This window comes from Tribolium madens, unplaced genomic scaffold, assembly GCF_015345945.1.
Source record: "Tribolium madens isolate multiple individuals breed KSU strain unplaced genomic scaffold, Tmad_KSU_1.1 Scaffold_2;HRSCAF=44;Tcas5.2_LGX, whole genome shotgun sequence".
Classification (NCBI taxonomy): Eukaryota; Metazoa; Arthropoda; class Insecta; order Coleoptera; family Tenebrionidae; genus Tribolium; species Tribolium madens.
In genome coordinates this window covers 7271976-7296386 of record NW_025400995.1, presented here as the reverse complement: position 1 = coordinate 7296386, position 24411 = coordinate 7271976, and the positions used below count along the sequence as shown (strand labels likewise).

General features: G+C 33.8%; 1 protein-coding gene across 3 annotated transcripts in view; it reads left to right on the top strand.

Annotated features, from left to right (window-relative positions):
* LOC123006876 (nucleolysin TIA-1) overlaps positions 1–22180 on the top strand; it is a 144728-nt gene extending 122548 nt beyond the window's left edge. For 2 of the 3 annotated variants that reach the window (XM_044401774.1, XM_044401776.1), the window contains 6 exons: positions 557–632; positions 11092–11194; positions 18137–18317; positions 18398–18697; positions 18788–18917; positions 19924–22180. In XM_044401774.1, the coding sequence (XP_044257709.1) occupies positions 557–632; positions 11092–11194; positions 18137–18317; positions 18398–18697; positions 18788–18917; positions 19924–19965 (832 nt within the window). In that variant the 3' untranslated portion in view covers positions 19966–22180. Of the gene's footprint in view, positions 1–556; positions 633–11091; positions 11195–18136; positions 18318–18397; positions 18698–18787; positions 18918–19488 lie in introns of all 3 variants that reach the window. The other variant, XM_044401775.1, reaches the window with a different exon arrangement.
* The last annotated feature ends 2231 nt before the right edge of the window (positions 22181–24411 follow it).

Sequence of the window (24411 nt, the reverse complement as noted above, 5' to 3'; positions counted from 1 at the left end):
AAAAAAAAAACAATACCTTCGACGAACACAAAACCAAATTATCATGTTTTTGTATTAACAATAAAAATTCAATTTTATAGCGAGGTAGTTTTATCGATTTATCAAAAGCATACGTTTGGAACACATTCAACCTCCTGAAACAATGATAACATCAAATAATATGGCTTTGAGCATCTGAAAAAAAAATCTATTTCAATAAAACTTAATTGCACTGCAACTTCCGAGGTGCCATTACAAGATACGTTTATTTATCTTTTTGGACATTCTAGACCTCTTTACGCTCATTTTCACCAATATGACATTAACAATAACCCGTGGAAAGTAAATACAAACTGTACAAATAAAATTAAAACCTACATTTGATCGGTTGACAAACAAAATAACAATACAATGCACAGTTAAATGCATTGTTTTTCTATTACAAAAAATATTAAAATTTTATGAAACTCTACTGAAATTCTGTTTGTTCTTTTATTAACAGTGAGGAATAAAATTGTGTCAAAAGAAGTTTCGGAGTTGCTGTGAATTAGTTATTCTATTAATTAATGTTTTACAGGGACTGCCGAGTTGTGAGAGATCCACAAACTCTAAAATCAAAAGGATATGGGTTCGTTTCATTTATTAAAAAGGCGGTAAGTTTATTGATTTGAGTGTTACAAAATGCATGTTTGTGAGCGCAAATTGTTTTTTTATTAATTGTTTAAGTGTCAATTTTTCAAGTCGTAAAAATATTACGACCTGTGCGAATCACCTGACTTGCTAAGCAAGAAAGGAATGAAGCAAGAGAGGATTGTTTAAAAATACATAAACCCCTACCTTAATGGTTGTTCGTGACTATATTTACGCTCCATAATCAGGGCCACACCTATACTGCATACACAGCCAACTGGGAAATCATAACACCTAACATAATTGTTGTTTTTTTTTTATATTCTAATCTAACTTTGGCGACCGTCAGTTTCATGGACCCTTATAAATCTTTTGTATAAATTTTTGATACGGCAAAACACTGATTTATGGGTCGTTCGACGACGGCTCTCGGAACTACTACCGAGGAAAATTACTGTTACCCATGCAGAACTAAAACGCTACTTCAATTTTTAGATAAATTTATATACCGAAGATAACTTCAACTTTTGCTAATTGTAGAGGTGCTTAATAAACTAACTTTGCTATCAATCAAAAATTATCTTTTTAGGATGAAAATTTGTTCATAAACTGTCAATAATACCGCCGATATAAAAAAGTATGGCATTATAATATAATAACGTAATGTATTTTGTAGACGTTTCACCACCTGAATTTTCCCGAAAGCCAGCTATAATCATTACAATTAGTTGTATTACAATTTTAGCACTGGTTTTAAAACTGACTAAATTTGCAACAGCGAGGATTAGTTTCCCAGTTTCTGGTGGGTGTGTCGTAATTGTTGAGATCGTAAAGAAGTTGCGTTTGGATGGCTTCAGTAGTGGAATTTTTACATTTAGAGCGGAATGATTAGAGTTGGCCGAATGGATGGGGTTGATTAAGATTTTAATTTGACGACATTGTAGACATTTTGTCCGGTCGCAAGGCAGCAATTTTATGCGAATAAAGTGAATTCGTCGACAAACGGCTTCTTGTGTTTTAGCTGTAGTGGCGAAGTACAGAGTGCGGAATGCCATCTTATATCGTTCCGCACAAAGACCTTACGCTGTGGGAAATGCTCGGAACGAGGGGGTTTACATTTCTACGTTATGGATCTCATTTCGGCCAAATGGCCGGTCATCTCGTTGGAGAGTTGTTGGGGTTGTATTGCGGCCATCGTACTTTGCATCTTTGCTCGAGCGTAGTGACAGTGATTCAACGCCGGTGTTGGTCACTCAGCCACGTCATATCTATTGCCACCAGAATTTTTTAAGCTTATACAAAAAAATAAACGAGAGAAATAACGGATTCCATTATTAAATCGACTTTAGAAACGTTTTCCTTTGTCTCGTATAATGCCTGTAATTTCCAATCGGAAAATTACTTTTGTTCTGGCTACGTTTTTTGCAACATTTTATACATGAAAGAAGAATTAAAGTAGTATTAACCCCGGAAATAATTACAATATTTTGCCTTTAACCGCAACGATCGATTTTCTGCTAACAATCGGTGGAATGCCGACATAGTTTCAAAGTTTTTTATAAATCGGAAAAAAGGAATTGTTGAAAACTTTGCTATTGGGACCACATATGCCGTTTAATATTTTAAAATATTAGTGTCAACATAACTGTAGCAATTTGTTAAAATTAAACTTGCCCAATGTTGGAAATCTGTTGCCACATGAAATGGGAAAGCGCAGAGATTCCACATCCAAATAAATATAATCATATTAGGAGACCCTACTTGGACTGTTCAAGCTGCTTTAGTGGATTATATAATCTCACTAATACCAAATAACATTTTCAGTTTATTTCATTATAAGTTTAAAAATAATGTTTCCATTGTAACAGAATGTCAAAGCAAGAACTTTTAATCCAACAATATGTTATTCTGAATTTTAAATGTAATAAAAAAAAATTTAATAGCTTTATGTTGTGCTTGACACTAAAAAGCAAATATAGTTTCTATCAAAAACTGTTTCAATAAGTTAAGATCCAATAATAATTCACTACAAACTACTCAATTGAAATCACTTTTAAGAAATTCACAAAAAAGCGAGTCAATTTCCTTTAAGGATTAATTACGAATAAAGTTTATCTCAAAATTAACAAGCAAAAACGTAATTGATTTGATGTTAATTCAACGATCACCGGTTATAATTTGTTTGATTTAATTTGCAAATTGAATTTGTTTTATTAACTGGAACACAATTTCTTCTCCTGTGGTGACCACATTTATTTGCATTTTATTGTACAACATGTGATAATGAAAAGCAAGTTAAAAATAAACAAAATACAATGGAGCTATAGTGTTGCTGTAGCATTAATTATTATCGACGGAGCTTCAGCTTCCACGGTTAATTAATCTTGGACAGAAAGAAAGCGTGTTTTTCTTAGCTTGTTGTTTTATCTCCATTGGCGTCTCGCCGCATTATGGCAAGACACGAGCCGTCACTGCATTACACTGCAAAATCCTGGAATCAACCAGCATCAGACAATGGAAACCTCTACACTTTATCAGATTGGCAAAGTTTCCTGCGCGACTGTATCCATTTATCCAGCAATTTTCAAATGACAGGATGCCATTGACACAATGAGTCGGTCTGATGGTTAATTACCTTGAAACTTATATAAAGGGGCCAAGTTCGTCTGCTCCAGCCGCCTAGATTTTGCAGCTTGCAGCTTAATTGTGAACATCTTACCTGAATTTCAGCTCTAAGTTGTGATTTAATAATTAATAATGAATCGAGTTTTAAGGTTTATTAAAAAGTCGACTGGCATTTAATTTAACTCTAAGCTCCGAGCAAGTTAAAAATTTTCATCTAAGAGTTATGCCACACAACCTCTAATCGGATATATTCCGAATCTGTTGATGCATGTAAACACAAATAAAAATAGTTCGCCGTGCGCAGCCAGTGTAAAAATTTCGATTCAGTATAAATAGAGAGCGAAAAGATTCATTCATTCTTCGGTTTTTCATTCATCGGTAGTCTGCCAGGATATAGATCCATTCATACCTTTGCACTTTTATTATACTCTCAAAAATTTATACATTCGTATTTCTTTATGCAATTTCAAACTTGCGCAGCATTGCTTTTATCTCAATCATAAAATTGCAACAGCAACTGATAAAATTGTAATCCCCTACAAATTTACATTTAAGTCTAATTTAGAAAAAAATTAGGAACATATGCAAAAATAAAAGTCCAGATGTTTCCATCGGATTACCACATTAAGTTTGAGGTCCCTTTATAATATGTGGAACAAAAAGTATCATGAGAGCTATTAAGACTGTAGAGAACTAGAACCGTGTATAAAGCTCGCTCTTTAGAATTCCCTTTTAACGTTCTGTGGTTGAACGTAGCTAAGTCAGTCGACAGAAACAGAGGGTTGGATGGCACACGTTAACTGTATGTAGCCTTCGCCTGAGGCTTTCGGTAATGTAACAAGGGGATGGATGATAATTAGAAAGACTGCAATTTTGAAAATCTAGCATTAAGAAGTATGTCAGAGCGCCGCCAGCCAAGTATTGCCCCGACTTATAAACAAATATACAAAAGCTCATCCCGCACTTCCATGACATTCATACTTTCATATTATCATTACGGTCTCGCAGTTACAGTCCATTTCCCACCTGCATTACCTACACTCTTATATTACAACTAAATTAGTACAAACAACGCAACTTCAAATAAAATTCCACAAACAAGCCCCAAAAATCATATTGCTCACGTTAATAACACTCAGGATTTATTAAACCTTTCTTTTCCTCTTTTTTATGTTACTTATAACTATAATCATCCAGCTTTGGCCCTGTATTCCTCATCACAACAACTTTAACAAGAACCTATTGCCTCACATTTTTTTTACAACGTAATTCAAGTCAAATAACCGATTATTATATCTAAAATAAAAAAAAATTGCATCAAGCTGAGCTCAAGTAATTATTCAAAGTCGGTCTGAGGTTTTGCGCTGCTTAATCAGAAATTTTGTTCAAGACTAAACAGCATTGGGATTTCATAAACTTTTATAGACTTTTATTAAATTATGCATTGTTTAATAATTTAAATTCTTTCAGGAAACTGTTGGAAAGTTCACTTAAAATTTATTCCAACTAAATTTCAGTTTAGTAAACAAGAATATAACAGCTTTCATTCGAGCTATTTATACATATAATCTACGGCTATCAATTTCTTCAACACTAACCTGTAATTAACAATAGTATTAATTTTTGCCTTTCCGGCAGTTGCTGGGATTAAAACAATTTTAAAACTGTTATAATTTAGTTTTCCCTGACAATAAAAACAATAAGCCGGTAACGGAGCTTTCATAACTTCCTCAAAGTTTAAAATTCAATAAAATCTTCATTTAATGAAGATACTCTATTGGTGTTTTAATTAAAATTTAATTAAAATTGCGCATGTTACAATTACATTATACCTATACATCATCAAATAAAAAATCACTCATATCACCATTTGCTAACAACCAAAATTAAAGAACTTTTCAAATAAAAGTCTCCGATGATTTTACTGATTTAAAAATAGTTTAATTAGTTTCGAATTCAAAAATTCGACTTATTAACACAGAAAAGTGCAAATTTTTCAAACAAACTTTCATATTTTATATTAAGTTTTCACACTCATATCTTGCGTTTCAGTTTTTTTTAATATTTATTTAAGTCAATATTAATTATTACCTTATTTGTTATTCTACGTACATTTGCAAACATTAATTGAATATAGGGATGGTGGCTACTTTTTTTCTAGTGGGAAATTTTACAACAAAAACACAAACAATTACAACAGATTTTACAGTTTAGCGGATACCGAAATTTACAAAAAATAAAATTTACATTTGCATGGGAAAAATTAGACCAGAGTTGATCTGTTAAAAAAAAGAAAAACTGATGGAAATATAACAATTGGCCGGTAAAAACATTTCGGCTGAAATTTCACAAAAAGTTATATTATTCGACATTCCGTTCCGATTATTTACTGAAAAATCTAATTAGTTTGGTAATGTAATCCTAGTTAACTCTTTTAACTTCCTGAGTATTGCAATTATTGAATTTCAATTCAAGGTTTGGAAAATTTGAGTCTTAAATTTGCGTTTAACACTGCAATATCGATTCCAACGAAAATTGCAAATGTGGCATTTATTTCTAATATTACATGTGAAATAAATAAATAATTAATAATGATATATGAAATCATTAGTTTTCAAATAGCGTTATTGCAAAATTTTAATTACAATTGAGATTACTCATATTGAAATTGTAATTTAAAACAGCAAATAATGCAAAAATTATGACTCCAAATTAATTCAGTTAATCAAAGCTATTTGTTAGATTTATTTCTTACAACTTCTCGTATTACCGTAAGTAAACAGTAATTTTAACAAGTTAAAAAACTATGGAAAACTAATCAACATTGAACAAGCAAAATGAGAAAAATATATACAACTATTGAATAGTTTATATATAAATTTTAATGCAATTACATGTTTAAATAAACAAGTTGAAATTAATACCGTTTCGCCTGTAGCGTGTTTGATTTTATTTTATTTAAAATATCTGTTATACCTATAATTTTTCCTCAAAAATTGTGATGACTAAAAAAGATGGCGTTCATTTTTACCAGAATTACGACTATACAAAGTGTTGCTTTGCAACCAATGATTAGCCGGACTCAAAATTGAATAAGAAGTTACAACTTTCACATGAATATGAACCGTGCATTTGCCGGCAAGTTTGAATATTCGTTGAACGTGAGAAAAGTCTTTAAAACAAATACTCAAGTACTTGTTAAAATCTGCGGACTTTCCCAAAGTTGTTTATATTACCAAAACTTGGTTCACCAAAAGTGAATTAAATTTAATAACACTTATTTCATATGCTTTGATTTATTAATTATTTATTTATATTTAATTATTTACATAGAGCAAGTTAAAGACAGGGTCATTCTTTAATGTGGCAGTTTTAATTAAATTTATATAGTTTTTGTTCTTGACTAATTTAAAATGTTTAAATTTGTTAGTATCTTGTGAGTATTCATTGACAATATAACAAAATGTTAGCGTTGCGAAATGCTGGACACTTGCCAGGCTTTTATTCCGGCAAAAAGATCTCATCAGAAAAACTATGTCTTTTTTAACTTTTCTCTTTAACAATTTATATAATAAAACCAAACTGTTGTGGTTCAAGAAAACGATTAAACAAACAAGACTGATTTTTATCAGGATTATATACATTTTTCTAATTGAGTTCTGACAGCTAAATCAGAACGTACGAAACGAAAGTTGAATAACTCGTAAACTTACCACGTCATATCATTTCAAGTGGATTACTACTAGCTAAGATCAATATCTAATATATTGTAAGTAAAAGACTTATTTAGAAAATAACCAAGATTACTGGTTTCTAAATCACTTGATGATAGACAATTTCTACTTCTGTTAAAATATTTTTGTTATTTTAATATAAGAAACATAAAATTTTATTAATTATGCAGAAAGTAACTTAACATGAAATAACGAGAAATACTATTTTACCAGAGTTTCACACAACACAATACATTAACTATTTAAGCTTAAAAATTAAATTTCTGGAAATGCTAATGGTTTTTGCTGAGATATACAACTCGTATTGATTATATTCCAACACTGCAGTACGTTTTAAATAACGAAATTTTCAATTTAAAAAAATATTTCGCTAGAGTACAGACACAATTTTGTTGTTAACAAAAAATTATTATTATTTAAAATAGAAAAATACTTTATGATTTGCACAAAATTCAGCTTTTTAGATAATTATCTCTTGGTTAGCTGAACTAACACAAGAATATATTGTATATTTTTTTGTTACGTTGTTTTATATTTATTAGTTACATTGTTTTAGATATGTATAAAATATCAAGAACATTTAATTAAACAGATGCATTACCATTTTTTTTTATTTAAATCACAAACAAATAATGCTTATAAAAATGAATTCATTTTGTATCTTCTGAAATTGGTTTTCGTCAAACTGACTAAATATTATTACTAAAGAAAATATCTCTATAAGCATTAAAATTTACGTTTACTCAAAATATGAAGTTTATATGATCCATAAAATCAGCAAGTTTTAGCTGCAGGAACTACCTTTTAGTAGAAGCTCCGAAATGAAATTGGATGAGTCTTATGATTTCGAAGTGTCTTCTAAATTGCACTTTATGAGCATTTAATGCTTTCATTTCAATATTTATTAGGAACACTAATTAAGTGACGTATTTTTTTAGCATTAATGAGTTGATGGCGTTATGATTTATTGAATCGGGCAATGAAAAAGCAAATCTTGTAAATTTAATCGGTGGAATTGACGTCTACCGGTAATAAAATATGGCGTCAAAGAAAAAATGAGAAGACTAGGAAGTCTATCGACATCCGGCGTGAAAATCTCGATGAAAGAAAACTCGGTAAAATAGCAGCTGATGAACTTCTCTACTTTAAAGCGTTAATTTGATAGACGTGAGTTTATTAAAACACGGTATACGTCTGCGAAGGTAAAAAGTAATACACAGCAAATGGGAGCCCTAACGGCCCAACCTTTTCCGTTGTTGACTAAACGGGGTCCCAATCCTGATGGCACGGTCGAGTGGGAACGTGAACACGTTATGACGTTGACGTGGAATAATCGATTCAGGCGAAACCCTATGCAGATTATTCCGACCGCATTATAATTAATCAACAGCAACGATAACTTCGTGTGTAATACATTAACACCGGTCCGCAAGACCACTGCGATACTATTTTCCATTAATTATTAATACTCCATATATAGCGAATACCAACAATTAGCTGATGCAAAAGTGCTCCGTTTCGATTAAATTGCACTCACTCATAAATAATTCATAAAAAGTGGAAATCGCTCTCAAAACCAGTGATTACCTCGCCACATTGATTCGCTGACACCGGACAACAGAAAAGATCCCAAATGTCCGCCCAAAACGGTCTTATTATAAAATTAGACCCTACTTACTAATGGACACATCCTGATCTCGCCAAGTAGCGTTTTACTGCGATCGCTTATCACCAGGATTTGAGAAGTAACCCGACAATCAGGAACTTCCACGCGCAGCCATGTCATTAAATGATTGTTGTTTCTTTTTCACACAATTTTTAGCTTCAAACAAAACACGAGAAGCCGACACATTAGCATACAATGTGTTTAATATTTTTCTTTTTGTTTAACCTGTTATATTGCAACAATAAAAATACAAGTCTATCGCATCGAATTGAAAAATAAACCGATGTTGATTTTAACGGGCAAATTAAACTTGTCACAAGTGTTTGTGTTTACTTTTGGTTTGGGTTTGTTCCAATAATTTTAATGTTGCGAATGATGATAGGTAGATGCGATATTTTTCAACGACACGAAACTCGACACCAGCAGACTCTTAAAAGAACATTCGAATTTTAAATAATGACAAAAATAATACCGAAACGTACATTATAGTGACATTCTCTTTGTTTGCAGTGGAGTACTGGATATTTTTATTGGTCCGTACGTTCACTATAATAATAACGCAAAACATTGTAAGTAATTAATACTTAAAATAAAATCTTGTTAAATATGTGACCACTTGTATTTTTTTATTTTTTTTTGTCTGGCCTAGAAAAGTATTTCAACCAATTTTGCAAAACTATCTATTGATATTGTCTTCTATCATAATTTTGCTACAATGTGCTAAATACACTATAAGGGATATACTAATTTTAGTGAATTCGTACAACAAGATTTTAGTTGTATTTTATTCATGTCGAGTAAAAAAGTAAAGTGAGTCGTTTACTGGAATGAATTTATCTTTTTTGTATGAATTGTTGCTAATAACAGAGTGGAATTGGTATTTAAAGGAATGTAAGGATACAGTTAGTAGTTATTGTTACGATTGCTATTATCGTTTCCATTACTGTTATTATTATGATAATGTCATAAACAGAAAAATTAAAAAATTTAACTTTTGATTTTAAGAAGCCAACATTTATAATTCGTACTTCTATCTCATCTCTTTAAATAAAAGGCTTTTATTGGTAAAAAAATTGGAACATTTCGCCATTATGTCTTTATGAGATCTGAATTTGTGCAAAACTTTTCTAATTTAATTTTCTCTCTATGACAAACTATTACACTGTACATTAATTTTCGTTCCAGTTGACATTTAATCAATCTAGAACACACGAGTTTTTATGGGCTATATAAGGTAGATTTTTTGGTAAATTTGGTAAAGGTACACAAATTATATGGAATTTTGTTGAAAACAGGTGCTCCAACATGTTTTTTTTTATCAACAAACAGAGTTATAAGCACTCTCAACAGCACACGCTGTTTGGGAAACCATTAAGCTAAAATATGAACAACAACGTATCAAAACAAAGTTCAACAGGGTTGTCTCCCTAATAAGCTTATCTAGAACTATTAACAAATCACAGCACACGCACACACGTTACGGCAAAAGGCCAGTCAAGTTTTGTCAAGTTGCCGGAAAAAGCGAATAAATTTCCCTGTGACTTATTGTTATTCTTAAAAAGGACGTCAACACTAATAAAAAGAAAAACCGGCAATAAAAAAGACGCTGTCCATTTTTGTGTATGTTCTCTGATCGGGGGCACAATGGCAAGTCTATACTTAATACCGGATCATAACGGTAATTGTATGCAATTCCATAGATAAGAGACAATAAGTGTGTTGATTCAGTTTCGGTAAATTGGTTGATCATCCAAAAGGGAAATTGTTGATTCGTCGGGAATGACATGTGCGTATGGTAAGGGAATATCTAAACATATGTCGAGACGACAACCATCTTATTTGGCTGATTGCCGTGGAACAGTTCAAGAAATTGCCGGGGGAGCAGCAATGTCGTAACTCCCCCACCTTTATCGGAAGCGTGTAATCTGAGAACATTTCTCCAAACCGCAACGGTACGGTTTTGCAACAAGTATGGTGTTCCAGATAGAATTAAATCGCGCTACCTATTTGTGAATGTCGTTCCTTTAGACGTTTCATTTGCGCTTATGGCCGCTTTTGTCTAGATTAAATGACATTTCTATAATAAGAAATGGACCCCATCGGAAACAAGTGCCGAAGTAATTGTTTCTTTCCGATGCAGCCTCGCCTTAATAACCCCAACAACTGCCGCTCGACGCCTCGCGCCCACTTGCCACTCGATCAACCTAAAGAGATTACAAACACTTAGATAATTATTATTGCCTTTACTGCGTTTTTTCCCTTTCGCACACTCATTATCTTTTTAACAGCGCATTTATTAAAAAAACGTGTTTTATCTACCGAAAAATTTTGCACTTCTTCAAACTCAGCCGTGTTGTCATTACATTTCTGCTTTGTTTATCTTTCTAGATTTGCTTATTTGCTCGAACAGTACGGCCGCTGTTTCCACTCTCTTTAATATCATTTTGTTGGTTCTAGGAGGCTGAAAGCGCTATCAACGCTATGAACGGACAATGGTTAGGCAGTCGAAGCATTCGCACCAACTGGGCGACAAGAAAGCCGCCTGCACCCAAATCTGAAGGTAGGCAACCTTTAAACTTGAGGCTAATTGCTAATTTCTACTGCCTCTTTTAAATTACTAGCAAACTAATCAATGATCCGAACACATAAACTTTTTTATCTTTTATTTACACCAGCTTTGCGAGGCTGCTAGTTTTATGCTCAACTCCGAGATTTCACGAACAATTAACAACTTTACTACCACTAGACTTGGTTATTAATGTTACGGATCCGCATGAACAACCGTCAATTGTAAAGACGTAAACTGCATTTACATTATATTACGAGTATTTACAATTTTTCGCAAATTTATTTTTGTAAAAAATATATTAATGATATGTTTATTATTAACTATACTAAATGAAACATCAAAAACCAAACATTCATTTTGTATTTGCTTTTATAAACACTCTACATGGAAGTGTCTATATATTTTTATTACTGTAAATATGTATATATATATTTCAAATGATTTATTTTATTAATACATCAAAAATATACTACAACATCAATAACTTTTTTAATTATTTTATAAAAATAATCTACCTATTGCCACAAAAGTTTATTTATTTTTACTGTGTTATTTCCAAACTATTCAAATGTAAAAACACTGTTAATTAAATATGTAGATGCACATTTATTTCAAATTTAATTTTTCATTTTTAATATTGTAAATTTAGTTTAAATGACGTGTTACTTACTATTTATTCTTGTTGTACAAAAATTGAGAACAGTGATATCTGTAGCGTAATATTTTATTTCAAAAAGAAATCAACCGTAACAAGTTTTCTTTGATGTAAATCGTATCTTGCTACTAAAAGGAAGATTCACGTAGCGCCATCTCAATGCTAGATCTTGAACGTGTAGTTATATGAAACCTGTTCAAGGATTTTTTTACAAAGATTCTTTAAGATTACTTTGAAAATTTTCCAAATTTTTCTATATTTCAAATTGTAGGAATATCATGCAATGGCTCGGTTTTAGTATACGATAAGTTAATTTACTCCTCAACATGTATACGAGTAAATCAAAATTTTTGTGGGTAAAACGTCGAATTATGTCAGGGTTGATATTAGCATAAAAATAAAAAAACATGTTCAAAAATTTCAATATGTATAATTTTCCGGTTTCTTATCCGGAGTGAAAATGACCAACATTTGTATTTAGCATTTATTTTAAAACAAAAAAGTGACTCACTAGTCACGCATACAAAAATAACCATTGATTTTCCTAAGCACACCTGTCCAAGTCTACACCCGTTATAATTAATGCATGAAATACAAACACAGTGCAATATTTTTTATTATAATTTTGCACATTGCGAAGAAGACAAATATTACAGAAAATATCGTTGTAATATTTTAATGAATAAATCTGAATACAAAATTCTATAATAGCTAGGAATTTATTGCCGACTATCCCAGGTGCGTTCGTGTTTTTACATTTCTAATACAAAAATGAATCGACTAAATCCAACTTTAAGCGAAGTTAATAAGTTTTAAGCATTGCTACGGTGATAAACGACATGTTTGTTAACACGAGCTTTTAGACAAAAAGGCGCTCTTGTCTTGCTCTATGTTAATTCGAAAAGTCGTTACAGTTGTAGTTAACGCATTAAAAAAAGTCATTAACTGAGAGTTTAAGTGACTTAGAAAATCTTAGTAGCGACGGTTATAACAGGTGTGTGTATATTGTTTTATAGAATTGGATCGGTATTAAAATTTGATGAAAGTGTCAAATTGATATAGAACATGACAATTGAGAGAAGGGTGTAAGACGCGGGACGTCCAAAGTTAAGGTTATTTCTCTTGTGGAATAGAATTTTGAATTTTGTTAGAAGCTAATAAAAATAAATAGGAAGTGCGGAATCTGCAGCGCGGTAAAAGCATGGAAGCACCTTCCGTCATTTCGGCGTGGCAATAAAAGGCGATGGAAGATCAGCAAGAGTGCATCGGATATTTGTGTTTCAAATTGTCAAATTGAATGCGCATTCGGATATATAGCCAAGCTTACCTATGTTAGAGATGTTCTATTTCCATATTTTAACAAGAGCACCGCCGTCCATATTTTCTTTGTTTGGGTTTGATGGCTTCTGAAATTACAGCTTGCGCCTTTGGTAAAATAAACAAAAACTAATTCGGTATGATACCCTATGCGCAACTCCAAAAGTAAGGAGCGTATTTGGAGCTTCAATTATAGCGGAAGGGCTTTTGTTTTACTCGACGTGTTGGGTGTTATTTTGTCGCGTAACAATATTTATTTAGAATGTAATAATACTTGGAGCGAGAAAGGAGACTTATTTGTATTCAAATGGTAAAAAACATTAAAGTTTGTTGTTTTCTTCAAATGTATTTTTATAAATCCGGGATAAACAGTGCACAAAGTAAAATAAAACGCTAAGTTTGATTTTAAAATAAAACCGTCCAAGCTATTTTACGTACAAACCTATATACCACACATCAAATCAGAAGTTTCTTTATTCTCTCGAGCGCATATGTGAATATGTAATGGAAAGAGCGGTCGCGCTTTCGCCCCCCGCAGGTATATAACTCCTGACAGTCCCAGAATCGCTCCTTGATTGGGTCACCGCCCAAACTTCCAACTGCCGCACTACCTCTCCGTTGGGACGCCAAATTCCGCATCTTGACCGTCTCCTCTCACCCTTTCCGCAAGCACGCTTATCAAGCGCATAATCTTCAAGCCAACAAGTTGTCACTTTACTGTCAAACTGAGTTAATGGCGTCAGCCATCCGGTCTTCGGGTCTTCCCAATAGCCCCTTGTCCCACAGGTGACACCAGATTAGGAACACGCCGTACCGGACCTTCCACCGTTCAAAGACAACCCCTCTTTGCTCTGACCGGTTCAAATCATTTCACAACTTTTTCTATCTAACTTCAACATGCCTCTTTCCCTTCACATTCTTTTCCTCACCTTCTTATTTATTTAAATGGGAACCGAATTCTAACCGCTACGTAATCACTACCACCCACGTCGATTCGAAATATTACGTTAACCCAACTTTATTCTTTTCCTTACGTCTCGATACTCCTACGCCGATCTGCACACACCCTATCTCATAATCCACACATGAATCGTTTCATCCTTCACATTTTCCTTCCTCTTCTTCCATTTTTGTCACACACTCACTCCTACCTGTTACAAATCTCCCATATAAAAAAAGAATATGGCATAAAGCATAAAATAACTTGACAATCAACAACAGCAAACACGAGAAACAGTATGCACTTATTAAGCGAATTTTAGCGAAGAGGAAAAAAATAAATGTTGTTGATGGAATATCAAAAACGTTAATACAAACATTCAGTGTGTCCTCGGATAGGTGAAACGACTCTTGTAAAATAGATTTTTTGAGGTTCAGCCCTGCTTTGATAAATATTTCTAACATAATTTTAGTTTTGAAAAATAAAGTGTGCCTTACAAATTTTTAAAAGAATGTTTTCTTTTGTGCTTTTTATGTGGCAAATACGACAAAAAGTTATTAAAAAAGGTTGTTTAGAATCAACATTTAGGTCCCTATACCAAATTTCAAAATCATAGGTCAACTATGATTGTTCATATAATTGCTTTTTATTAACAGAAACGTCAAAAATTTATTTAGTACTAATAATCTAAATGAATTTTTTGCTTCATAATAAAAGAACTGTTAAAAATAAAATTATTTTATTTGTGAATTAATAAACATAACAAAATGAAAAATCGTTGTTGGCCGATGATTTTGAAATTTGGTATCGGGCCTAGATGTTGATTCTAAATAACTTTACTCAATAACTTTTTGTCGTATTTACCACATAAAAGGCACTTTGTTTAATAGAAAAAAGCACGTCACAGAAAAAACAAAAAAAGATTTTTTGAGAATTTCCAAAGTTACTTGATTTTTTAAAACTAAAATTATGTTAGAAATTAATCTTTTACTAAGCAAGACTGAACCTCTAAAAATGAAAATTTAAATCGAGATTTTTTGATCATTTACAAAAGCCGTTTCACCCATCCGGGGACACACTGTATATGCCTACATCGGCCACTGACAGTAAGAAGAAAAAACAACACTATAGTTTTTCAATAAAATCACTAGCTTCTTGAGTTTTCAAATTAAAATATATATAAAAAAAACATACGTTTAAAATTCTTGTACAAAGCAATTTGAAAATACTCATCTAAACCAACAAATCGAATGTAGTTTTTTGCAAAGCAAAAATTTATGTTGTCTTCTTTAACAGCCGTTCGTTTTTTAAAGCATTTACAATCTTCGGTATTTTTATCGTTTATACTAGTTCAAAAAAATTTCTTCACAAGCCTATAAATCACAAATATGATCAAAAACATTCTCGATGTCAGCGCGAATAATAGCTTGCATAATTAACGAAAGCAACATATGTCGTAAAAAACAATTTACTGCTTTTTTTAAATCAAGATGACAATAATATAATTTTTAGACTCTAGATATACAATTTTTTATTTTCAATTCTAAGAATCGAACAAAATTTATATCGATGGAAGTTGCAAGCACTCACAAAAAAATTCATGAAAAACAAAAATTGTCGATTTGAATAAGAGATTAGGCACCCTAATTAAACATGTATATTTGTATCACCCTTGTACGTAGCATGCATATTCTAAGAATTCGTAATGTTTTGCTTCTATAAAAAGTTATTTTGCACATGGCAAACATGCAACATGGGGGGGGGCTCACAATCATCTATTATGAGAATCTCTTCACTTCTTCCAATTCTGAGTCACAATACGATACACTAAATTATGCACAATTGGTATTCTAGCGAAGTTGGAGTACAAAACGAGCTGTCAAGTAAATCTTATTTATAGTCACGATACTGTACCTATAACGCGCTCCAGATTTGATTACCGGCGCTAAATGGCCGTTCGTGCCGATGCCGATCGCGAATGCGTATACGTGAAGCAACTACTAGCCAACTAACGTCTACCGAACCTCAAATTTCACCTTTTTACCCTGACGCCCACCTAATCTTTTCCATTGGGTAAGGTCGTCGAACTAAATTCCGAATTCATAGTTCCAACACACTGTTGATCCTCACGGATGCCTATTTCCGATTTGAATAATTTAACGCGCCAACGGAGAGTTTTTCGTGCTGCAGCTTTGATTGGGTTGTATCGCTGGTAATCGAATGTTCCGGTGACAATACTACGACAATTACTTAATGAAACAATCGATTATTCGAAAAACGGCAAGACATTATCCTTGAACGCCATCGATTAATAGATATACTCCATCTGTCGCAACTTTCGAAAGTTTCTAAAGAGAATTGTTGCTATTTTACCTATCAAAAGCCTTATCATGTGAGTGTGAAACGGTTCATCGCAGTACTTTATTGAAATCAGAACAGACAGAAAAGTAGTAACCGTGGAAATAGAGGCGGTGTCGGTGGTCGCCGGTCCGCAGTGGGCACCCGCAGCATGTGCGTGTTTGGTCCTTCGTCGCTGTCACGAGAAACCAACACGCGACTAAATGTTCATTTGGAATCGTAATCGCACTGCAAAACAGTCGTTAAAGAGAGATGTACTCAGCTCGATCTTATTTATTTGAGACTGTCCTGGTGGAGTTTTAATGGCCCGTCGTAACTTACAGATATCGTTTTATAAGGTCATTTGACGCAATAGGTACTACCATTCCTCTTCTGTTGTAAATATATAAAGTTGGATAAAGCCGAGCGTGATTTAGAATTGGTACTTTAATGCGACCCCTATCGCTCGTTTCGATTAACGCACCTCTTTATGGGCCGTCTGGAGCGTTTCCTATGAGCACACAACCCCTGAATCCCTGATGCTTCACTTTATTCGATACAAAAATTACAATTATCTCATCTCTTTTGTTCGAATTAAATCTTCCGTTGTTGTTCATTTCAGATACTTACGCAACGGCAAACCAGTAAGTGGTTTTGGATTTCGATCACAAAAATTTCGTATATTTACTGCCATAGAATACAAATGAATGTACAATTTAGCTTTAATCTTAGATTTTTCTAATATTTTCTATAAAAAAGATAGCTAACTTTTCAATTTTTTTTAAAACTGTCTAACTTATTGACTAGTTCAATACTTATGCAACCGTAAAGAAGCAAATAAAAATATGATAAATTTGGACTGTAACTGAAACTGTAGAACCAATTAAAAACTTATAATTGTAAACACTTACTTACCTATAAAGAGGGTAAACCATAAAAGAGTGATAAAAAACAACCGTGTTTTATGTACCTATAATACATTGTCTAACATTTTATGTTGATCACTTAATGTCTACAGTACAGGGTGAGTTGCGTTTCACGTGAAATAATAAAAAATAACATTTTTTAGTTCCTACGTTTTTAATACAATTTTTTGGCTTTAATTTAACTCGCCCTCTTCACTCACTTTTTCGATCGGAAAGTCAATTTATTAAAGCATATAAAAATTGAAAAGTCAGCTAAATTATTTAAACTCATATTTTTACATATTTTTTACATTTTGGACTATGAATAGGTAGACGATTAAGTATTTTTAAAATTATATTTAAAAACCTTTCACAAGCCTATTTAATGGTCGTAACTTCTACATATACAGGGTGTTTATGTGTTGCTATAATTTTCTTCTACTGATATTGCAGTAACTAAACACCCCTTATGTTTACAAGTAATGTAGATGCATGGTATTCTTTTTATAGTCTTATATAATAATTTAATAAAGCGATTTAGCAAAAATAATGACTTTAAATCGCAATTTTTCCAATATTTATATAAAAATGAAAAATGTTTTTAAATTGGCATGGAAAGTGTTTTTTCTAAATTTTCTTTTTGTCAATATTTGAGAGGCACGAGTTCCGTTTGCTATTTTGTTGACTCACTTATGTATTGAAACATGCCGTGTCCTTTATTTATTTTGATTTATTGAGGATTTTCTAAACCGTAATTCTAAAGGTGATTCGTTTTTCAGCAAATTCAAAACCGATGTCGTTTGATGAGATTTACAACCAAAGCAGTGCTACCAATTGCACGGTGTATTGCGGTGGCATTACAAACGGCTTGTGTGAAGATTTATTGCAGAAGACGTTTCTTCCGTACGGAATAATCCAAGAAATCCGCGTGTTTAAAGAAAAAGGTTACGCGTTTATTCGGTGAGTGTAATCACATCCGAAAGTTTTTATCCGATGCGCAAATTACGGACTAGACTATTAACAAGCAAAATTATTTTCAGTTTTTCGACCAAAGAATCAGCCACCCACGCAATCGTCGGAGTTCATAACTCTGAAATCGGTGGTCAGACGGTTAAATGTTCATGGGGGAAAGAATCGGGCGACCCGAACAATGCCCCCGCTGCAAGCCAAGCTCTCACTAGTACCCAGTACCCTTACGGTGCTTATGGACAACAATTGGGCTATTGGTACCCGCAGAGCTTCCCTACAGCAGCTGCAGCACAGATGCAAGGACAATTTCTACAGGGGATGCAGGGCTACACGTATGGACAGTTTGCAGGCTACCAACAGTCGTACATGGGGTAGGGAAATTCCGATAACACAATTAGTAATTAGTATCTTAATTAAAATTTTCTCTTATTATCGTTATTTTTTTTATAATTGTTTGACAGAATGGGCATGCAAGTCCCGGCTACTTGGCAAGGGATTCCTGGACAACCCCAGCTACCCGCTCAGCAAATGGCAGCTCCTAGCGCCGCTCTACAACAGCCCGGTTTGGTGTTTCCCATTCAACAGTACCAAGTAAATATTTTAGTGCATGGAGTTAAGTGACGTGCATGGCATGGCGTGAATGAATTAGTGCGCGAGTGTGATAGGAAGCATGATTAGTAGAAATGTGGACCACTGTACGTACCCAAAATGATCTTGTTGCGCCATTGCCGACTCCTATTTCGACGATAAAATATCGGTTGTTGAAGTTATTGATAGGAGGAAAGGGAGATGGAAATGGATGCTTTAGATATTGTCATGCACATGAGATGTTGCACTTTGGTCAAGGCAAATGTTTCATTCGCTAGTTTTCCCTTTATTAATTAGATGCATTATTCACGTGCCACATGCCACATGCCGCCTATAGTCCCTCAGATGTTGAGTGTGTTTGTCTTTAAGTATTTGATACTTGTGATTTTTCGGTTTAGCAACGTGAGCATAAGCATTGGGTCCGAGTCCGAGCATGAGGCTCGGTACCGACTTGATGTCGTACTCGTAGGTATGTTTGGTACTTTCGAGAGACGTGTCGGCCGACAATTGATGAAATGCCGGCAGCCGCGTCGCCGTTTGGCGCGTTTTCTAAATAGCGTTTTCTTTCTTTCAGGCTCAATGAAACACACACAATAGCCACCAACTCGACATAGTGATATTTTAATACAATTTAAGATATCGTACCGTAGTTAATCGCGAATTTGCAATTATTCGTGCCAAATTTCAACTTAGTCACACAGAATCGAACTTGGAGTCCAAATGTCCATCCATTTTGATTAGAGCTGAGGAGGACTAAGGCTGCAGAGTTAGTGACTGATGGCTTAGGTGGTTTGGTTGTAATGAATGGTGAGAGGATGTGGACCTGCGTCCTGCGACCCTGCACTGTCAGCTGCCGCCTAGGCTAGCGCCTAACTCACACTCCACTCCACTCCACTCCCGCCCCGTTAGATTCACTGGTTTCTGGTTTTTTTTGCATGAGTGCGTGTCCGTGGCCAAAGTCGGGCGGCAAGACCGTGTGTGTCCTGCTGATGTGACGTCTATTTGGCAGTTGGCGGAGGAGGATTGGCTTACTCCCAGCCTCCTAGTCTGATGGTAATACGCACCGTCGAGGCTATAAGCGGGTACGGAAGCGACCAACAACCAAAATGAAGAGTGAAGACGCTTTCACTCTCGCTCTCTTGGGTTGGTCGCCCGTTAGTCGTCAGTCGTCAGCCGTCAGCCGTCAGCCGTCAGCTCTTCAGTCCTTCAATCGGCTCTCCACTCCCGTCGCCGTCTGTTGCCCGCTTCCTTATCGAACAATCATTTACAGTACAGTTTCTACTTTAGTTAATATTTACTCTTGCAGTAGTGTTATCATACATGTTGAACATGTTTAGATTATAAGAGTTTATATTTGTAAAGAATTGCCAGGAGGCTTTTGTTTTCAGTTTGACCTGTACAAACACAAGTAGGTAAGTTAAGATAGCTAAGAAATAGATAGATAACTAAATAAGTAGACATTTAGATAGGTGAATAGGTAGTTATTTAATCGAGAATGACACGGAGTGACGGCAGCTGCAATTGTACACAACGAGCGCGAGCACCACGGTGTAGAACTAGTAGCGGTAGCTTTAGAGGCAAGCTGACGACGTCATAGCTGCCCAACATATACATACTGTATATTACTGTACATACAGAGAGTTATCGCAACCATGCAGACATGTGATGTCAGTAGGATTAGAAAGTACTAAGTCGGGCTCAGCACTCCGCGCTACGCGAGCTGACACTCGTCACCGTGCTTAAGTATTACGTATATACTATACCCAAACGTTAACAGAGCGCGAGCGCGATACCAATACACATAGCCTAACGTGATATCGCAAAATCCGACGTTTTATATAATATATAATGTGAATGAAGGAAAGTTTTGATACAAGATTTAACAAGTATAACGCAGATTAAACGTAGAACATAGAACGACGAGTATTATTTAGCATTTATATATAAATAGCTATATGTTCGTTAATGACAGTATAAAACTTGCACGCTAAACTGTAGGAGCACCTCATATTTAACGGCTGTATTAGTGTCTAAGTGTAAAGGAACCACTCGCCCAGTGCCCAGCACTTGCCCATTGCCCCGCAACTCGTGTGGTTGTTAAACCCCGGCACTCGTGCAACTGTTTGAAACTCGCACGTCCTTTAGGTTGACGACTCTTTGGTCTTAGAATCAGTCAATTAAGAAGCGTTTCTAAACGCAAAACTTTCCAAACCGAGAGAGTCGTCATCTATTTGAACCAAAAACCTGACCTAGGCGGCTAATGGAACACAACCATCCGACACATTTTGGTACTATGAACCTCTTCAATGCTAAACCGACCGGGCACGAACCATTCTCGAATTTCGCCAACAATATCATATTCTGTGATAGTCCCGAAAATGTCACTTGACAGCCGACGGGGATAATTGTGAGTCCTTCTGTGTCCTCTAGGTTTTGGTTTAATTTCAGCTAACGCGAACTACCCATTTCATACTTTTACTACGCAAGTACATATCAAACTTGACTTGATTCTGACATTGTTGTTGTATTTTTTCGTATACAACATACATCATGTTTGCTCTATTGTTTCAAACATTGACTAATACCTGTTACCTTGCTTGTACTGATACTCACGTTAGCTGCCCAAGGACGTGCTTATTTCTTTAATTGTGAAATGTTACCAGATAACTGTCAATAATAAAATTAAGTTCAAATCGCACCGGGTAGTGTTATCTTTATAGATATTTATTTTTATTAAATAATTTGTTGAACTCTTTTTGTTAATTTGTTTTGTAAAGATATTAAATATTTTGTTGTACAAAAAACAAACATCGATAATGTTATTTATTTTCCACAGATAACGCATCAAAATGGGCCAAATATTATTTTTAAAATGATTTTTAAGATGGCGTTATTAGAGGAAAACTAAATTAAAAATAATAATAAGAAAATAAACAACTTAGGTTTGTGTATGTGATCTCAGTTTAGTTAATAGGTTTATTTTACACATATATATAAAGGGACAAAATCAAAAGATTTACGTTTAGTTATTTAGGAATCGGGAGTACAAAGCCCAAGAGTGATTATTGTAAAGATTAGCTAGATCAAATGGTACTTTGTACTTTTGATACCTATAGTATTTATTTCTGTAAAGAGTTTTATATCACTGGCTGCTACGCATGAAATGTATGCGTGCTTCAACACGCCAAAATATTATTAACAAAACAAAACAAACCTAGATTATTATAAAGTAGAAGATGGAATTGAAATAAAGACAGTTACAAGATGCTTTGTGGTTATTCATTTATCCCCATCACTTTATACAATAAACAAAATCTATTTACATTAAAAACACAAAAAGCTAATAAGATTAAGTGATCAGGTAAGTTGATTTATTTTACAAAAAAAAATATTTGTTATAAATTTCTCGTCTAAAAACAAAACAACATTTTTCAAAATGACCCTTCGTTTTTTATGTGACATTCACAAAAATATACGTTTCAACACAGCAAATGTGTTTCGTTATTTTGGTGGCTACATAATGAACTAGCAAAAGCTCTTTAAGAGGGTGTAACACACTAGGGAATACCCGCTCTTTGCTCATTCCACTGTCATAATAATTATGTACATACTTTTATACTTATACAACGTTGCTATTATATCTTACTTGCATTAACACAACAGTACTTTGTAATTTACATATTATATCTCATTATAGGCGCGATGACGTCGGAGCGCCGGGTAAATACTGTTCTAGATTCTACCCCACAAAAAAGCTATACTTCTCTTACAATACATTTTTATAAAAAAATCTAGCCTCTAGGAAAGTGGAAATTAATAATTTTATAACAACGTTTTCCTAGCGAATAGACCATATTTGGCCTTTGGCGTTTTGTAAAAAGTTGGACATTGAAAGCTTGTTCGCAGTTTGTGATTAAATAAAAAGGAAATATTTTCGATAAGTAATTTAATGCACTTTTCCGCGTTTCGAGAAATTTACTAAATGAACGGATTTGTTCTCAATGAGAAGAAAGAGAAGACTCGTCTCCCTATCGCAATTACTGAACTAATATATCTAGTTGCTTTACGAAATCAGATTTTTGTTTTAAGCAAGGGATTTTGAGACAACAACTCAAATAGATTCTAACTACCAAATGCATGTATCTCTATGACTATTAATTCGTGATATTCGAAATTAACGGACTAACTTGTCTACAATAGCCGGTCTAGCTATAACATATTACACCGATGGAACATATATCTCAATTCAGTTCAAGTGTCAGCTTCTAATATATTGAACAATGCATATCATTTTGGGCCATTTTCACTAAATTAATTGCGTCATACATACTCAACTTACTCAACAATCGTACATGGCTATTTATAGCGTTATTAAATTTGTGATAACTGGTCCAATTTGCTCACGCACACTCACCTAATTGCCAGTCTAAGCTTTAAAATATGAAAAGCCGATGAAACTAGCAACCGGTTACAGTCGCGTTCAACCAAATCAGCCACATTATGCATACATACATTCAAATAAAATATGACAAGCACGAGCACCGCCCCTGAATTACTCTAAAACATTACCCTAACCGTAGGCTTCACTCTCACGCCTTTCCTGCATGTAACATACAGTGTTCCACCCAAATGTACAACCGTTCGACATTATTTAAAATAATAAAATTTATTTTTTAACTCAACGCCTTCGAAACAACGTTTGACGTACGTAATTGACAAACGGAAATTCGTCATTCTCAGCGTAGTAGGTATACCGGAAATTTTTGCAAAAAGCATTGCAAAAGGCATTTTGCGAGAAAATTTTCCCACACATTTGATATACTATACAGGGGTGCGCCAGAACTCGCGCCCTAGAGAAAAATTTCAAGTAAGATAAGATACCAGGAACATAGAAAAAATGTTTAAAAATTTTTCTCTGTCAATTTGACATTTTTTATGTCTATTTAATGATACTGATGATCTTGAATATGTTTTTATTTTATAATTATTTAGTGAAGGTACAAAAATTTTGCCAATAAAAGCCAGAAATAACATTTAACAGAGTTACAATTGAGGATACAGCTTCCTTGTTTCCTCTTTTTTCCTGTAGCAAAAAACTTGGAAAATTATTTTTCCAACAGAAATAAATAGAGTCAAAGTGCAAAATTTAAACTCTCATAACTTCGAAATTTTTATAGATAAGTTTTTACATTTTATGGGTATCATCACATTGCATTTTTCTCTAGGGCGCGAATTCTGGTGTATATACTAATAGCACAAATTATAAAAATTATGTTTACGCATGTTGCTCCCCCATCTATAAAATTATGTGATTAAAATAAGGGTACTTAATTTTTTAATCACAAAAGAGAAATAATAAAAGTTACAATAAGCAAAATTTTCTATCAATCTCGAATACCGAGCAGTAATAAAGAAAACACACGACTAACAGACTTAAAAAATCAAATATCCTTAAATAAATAGCAAAGTTTGAGAGACCAATTTCTTGATTTTTTTG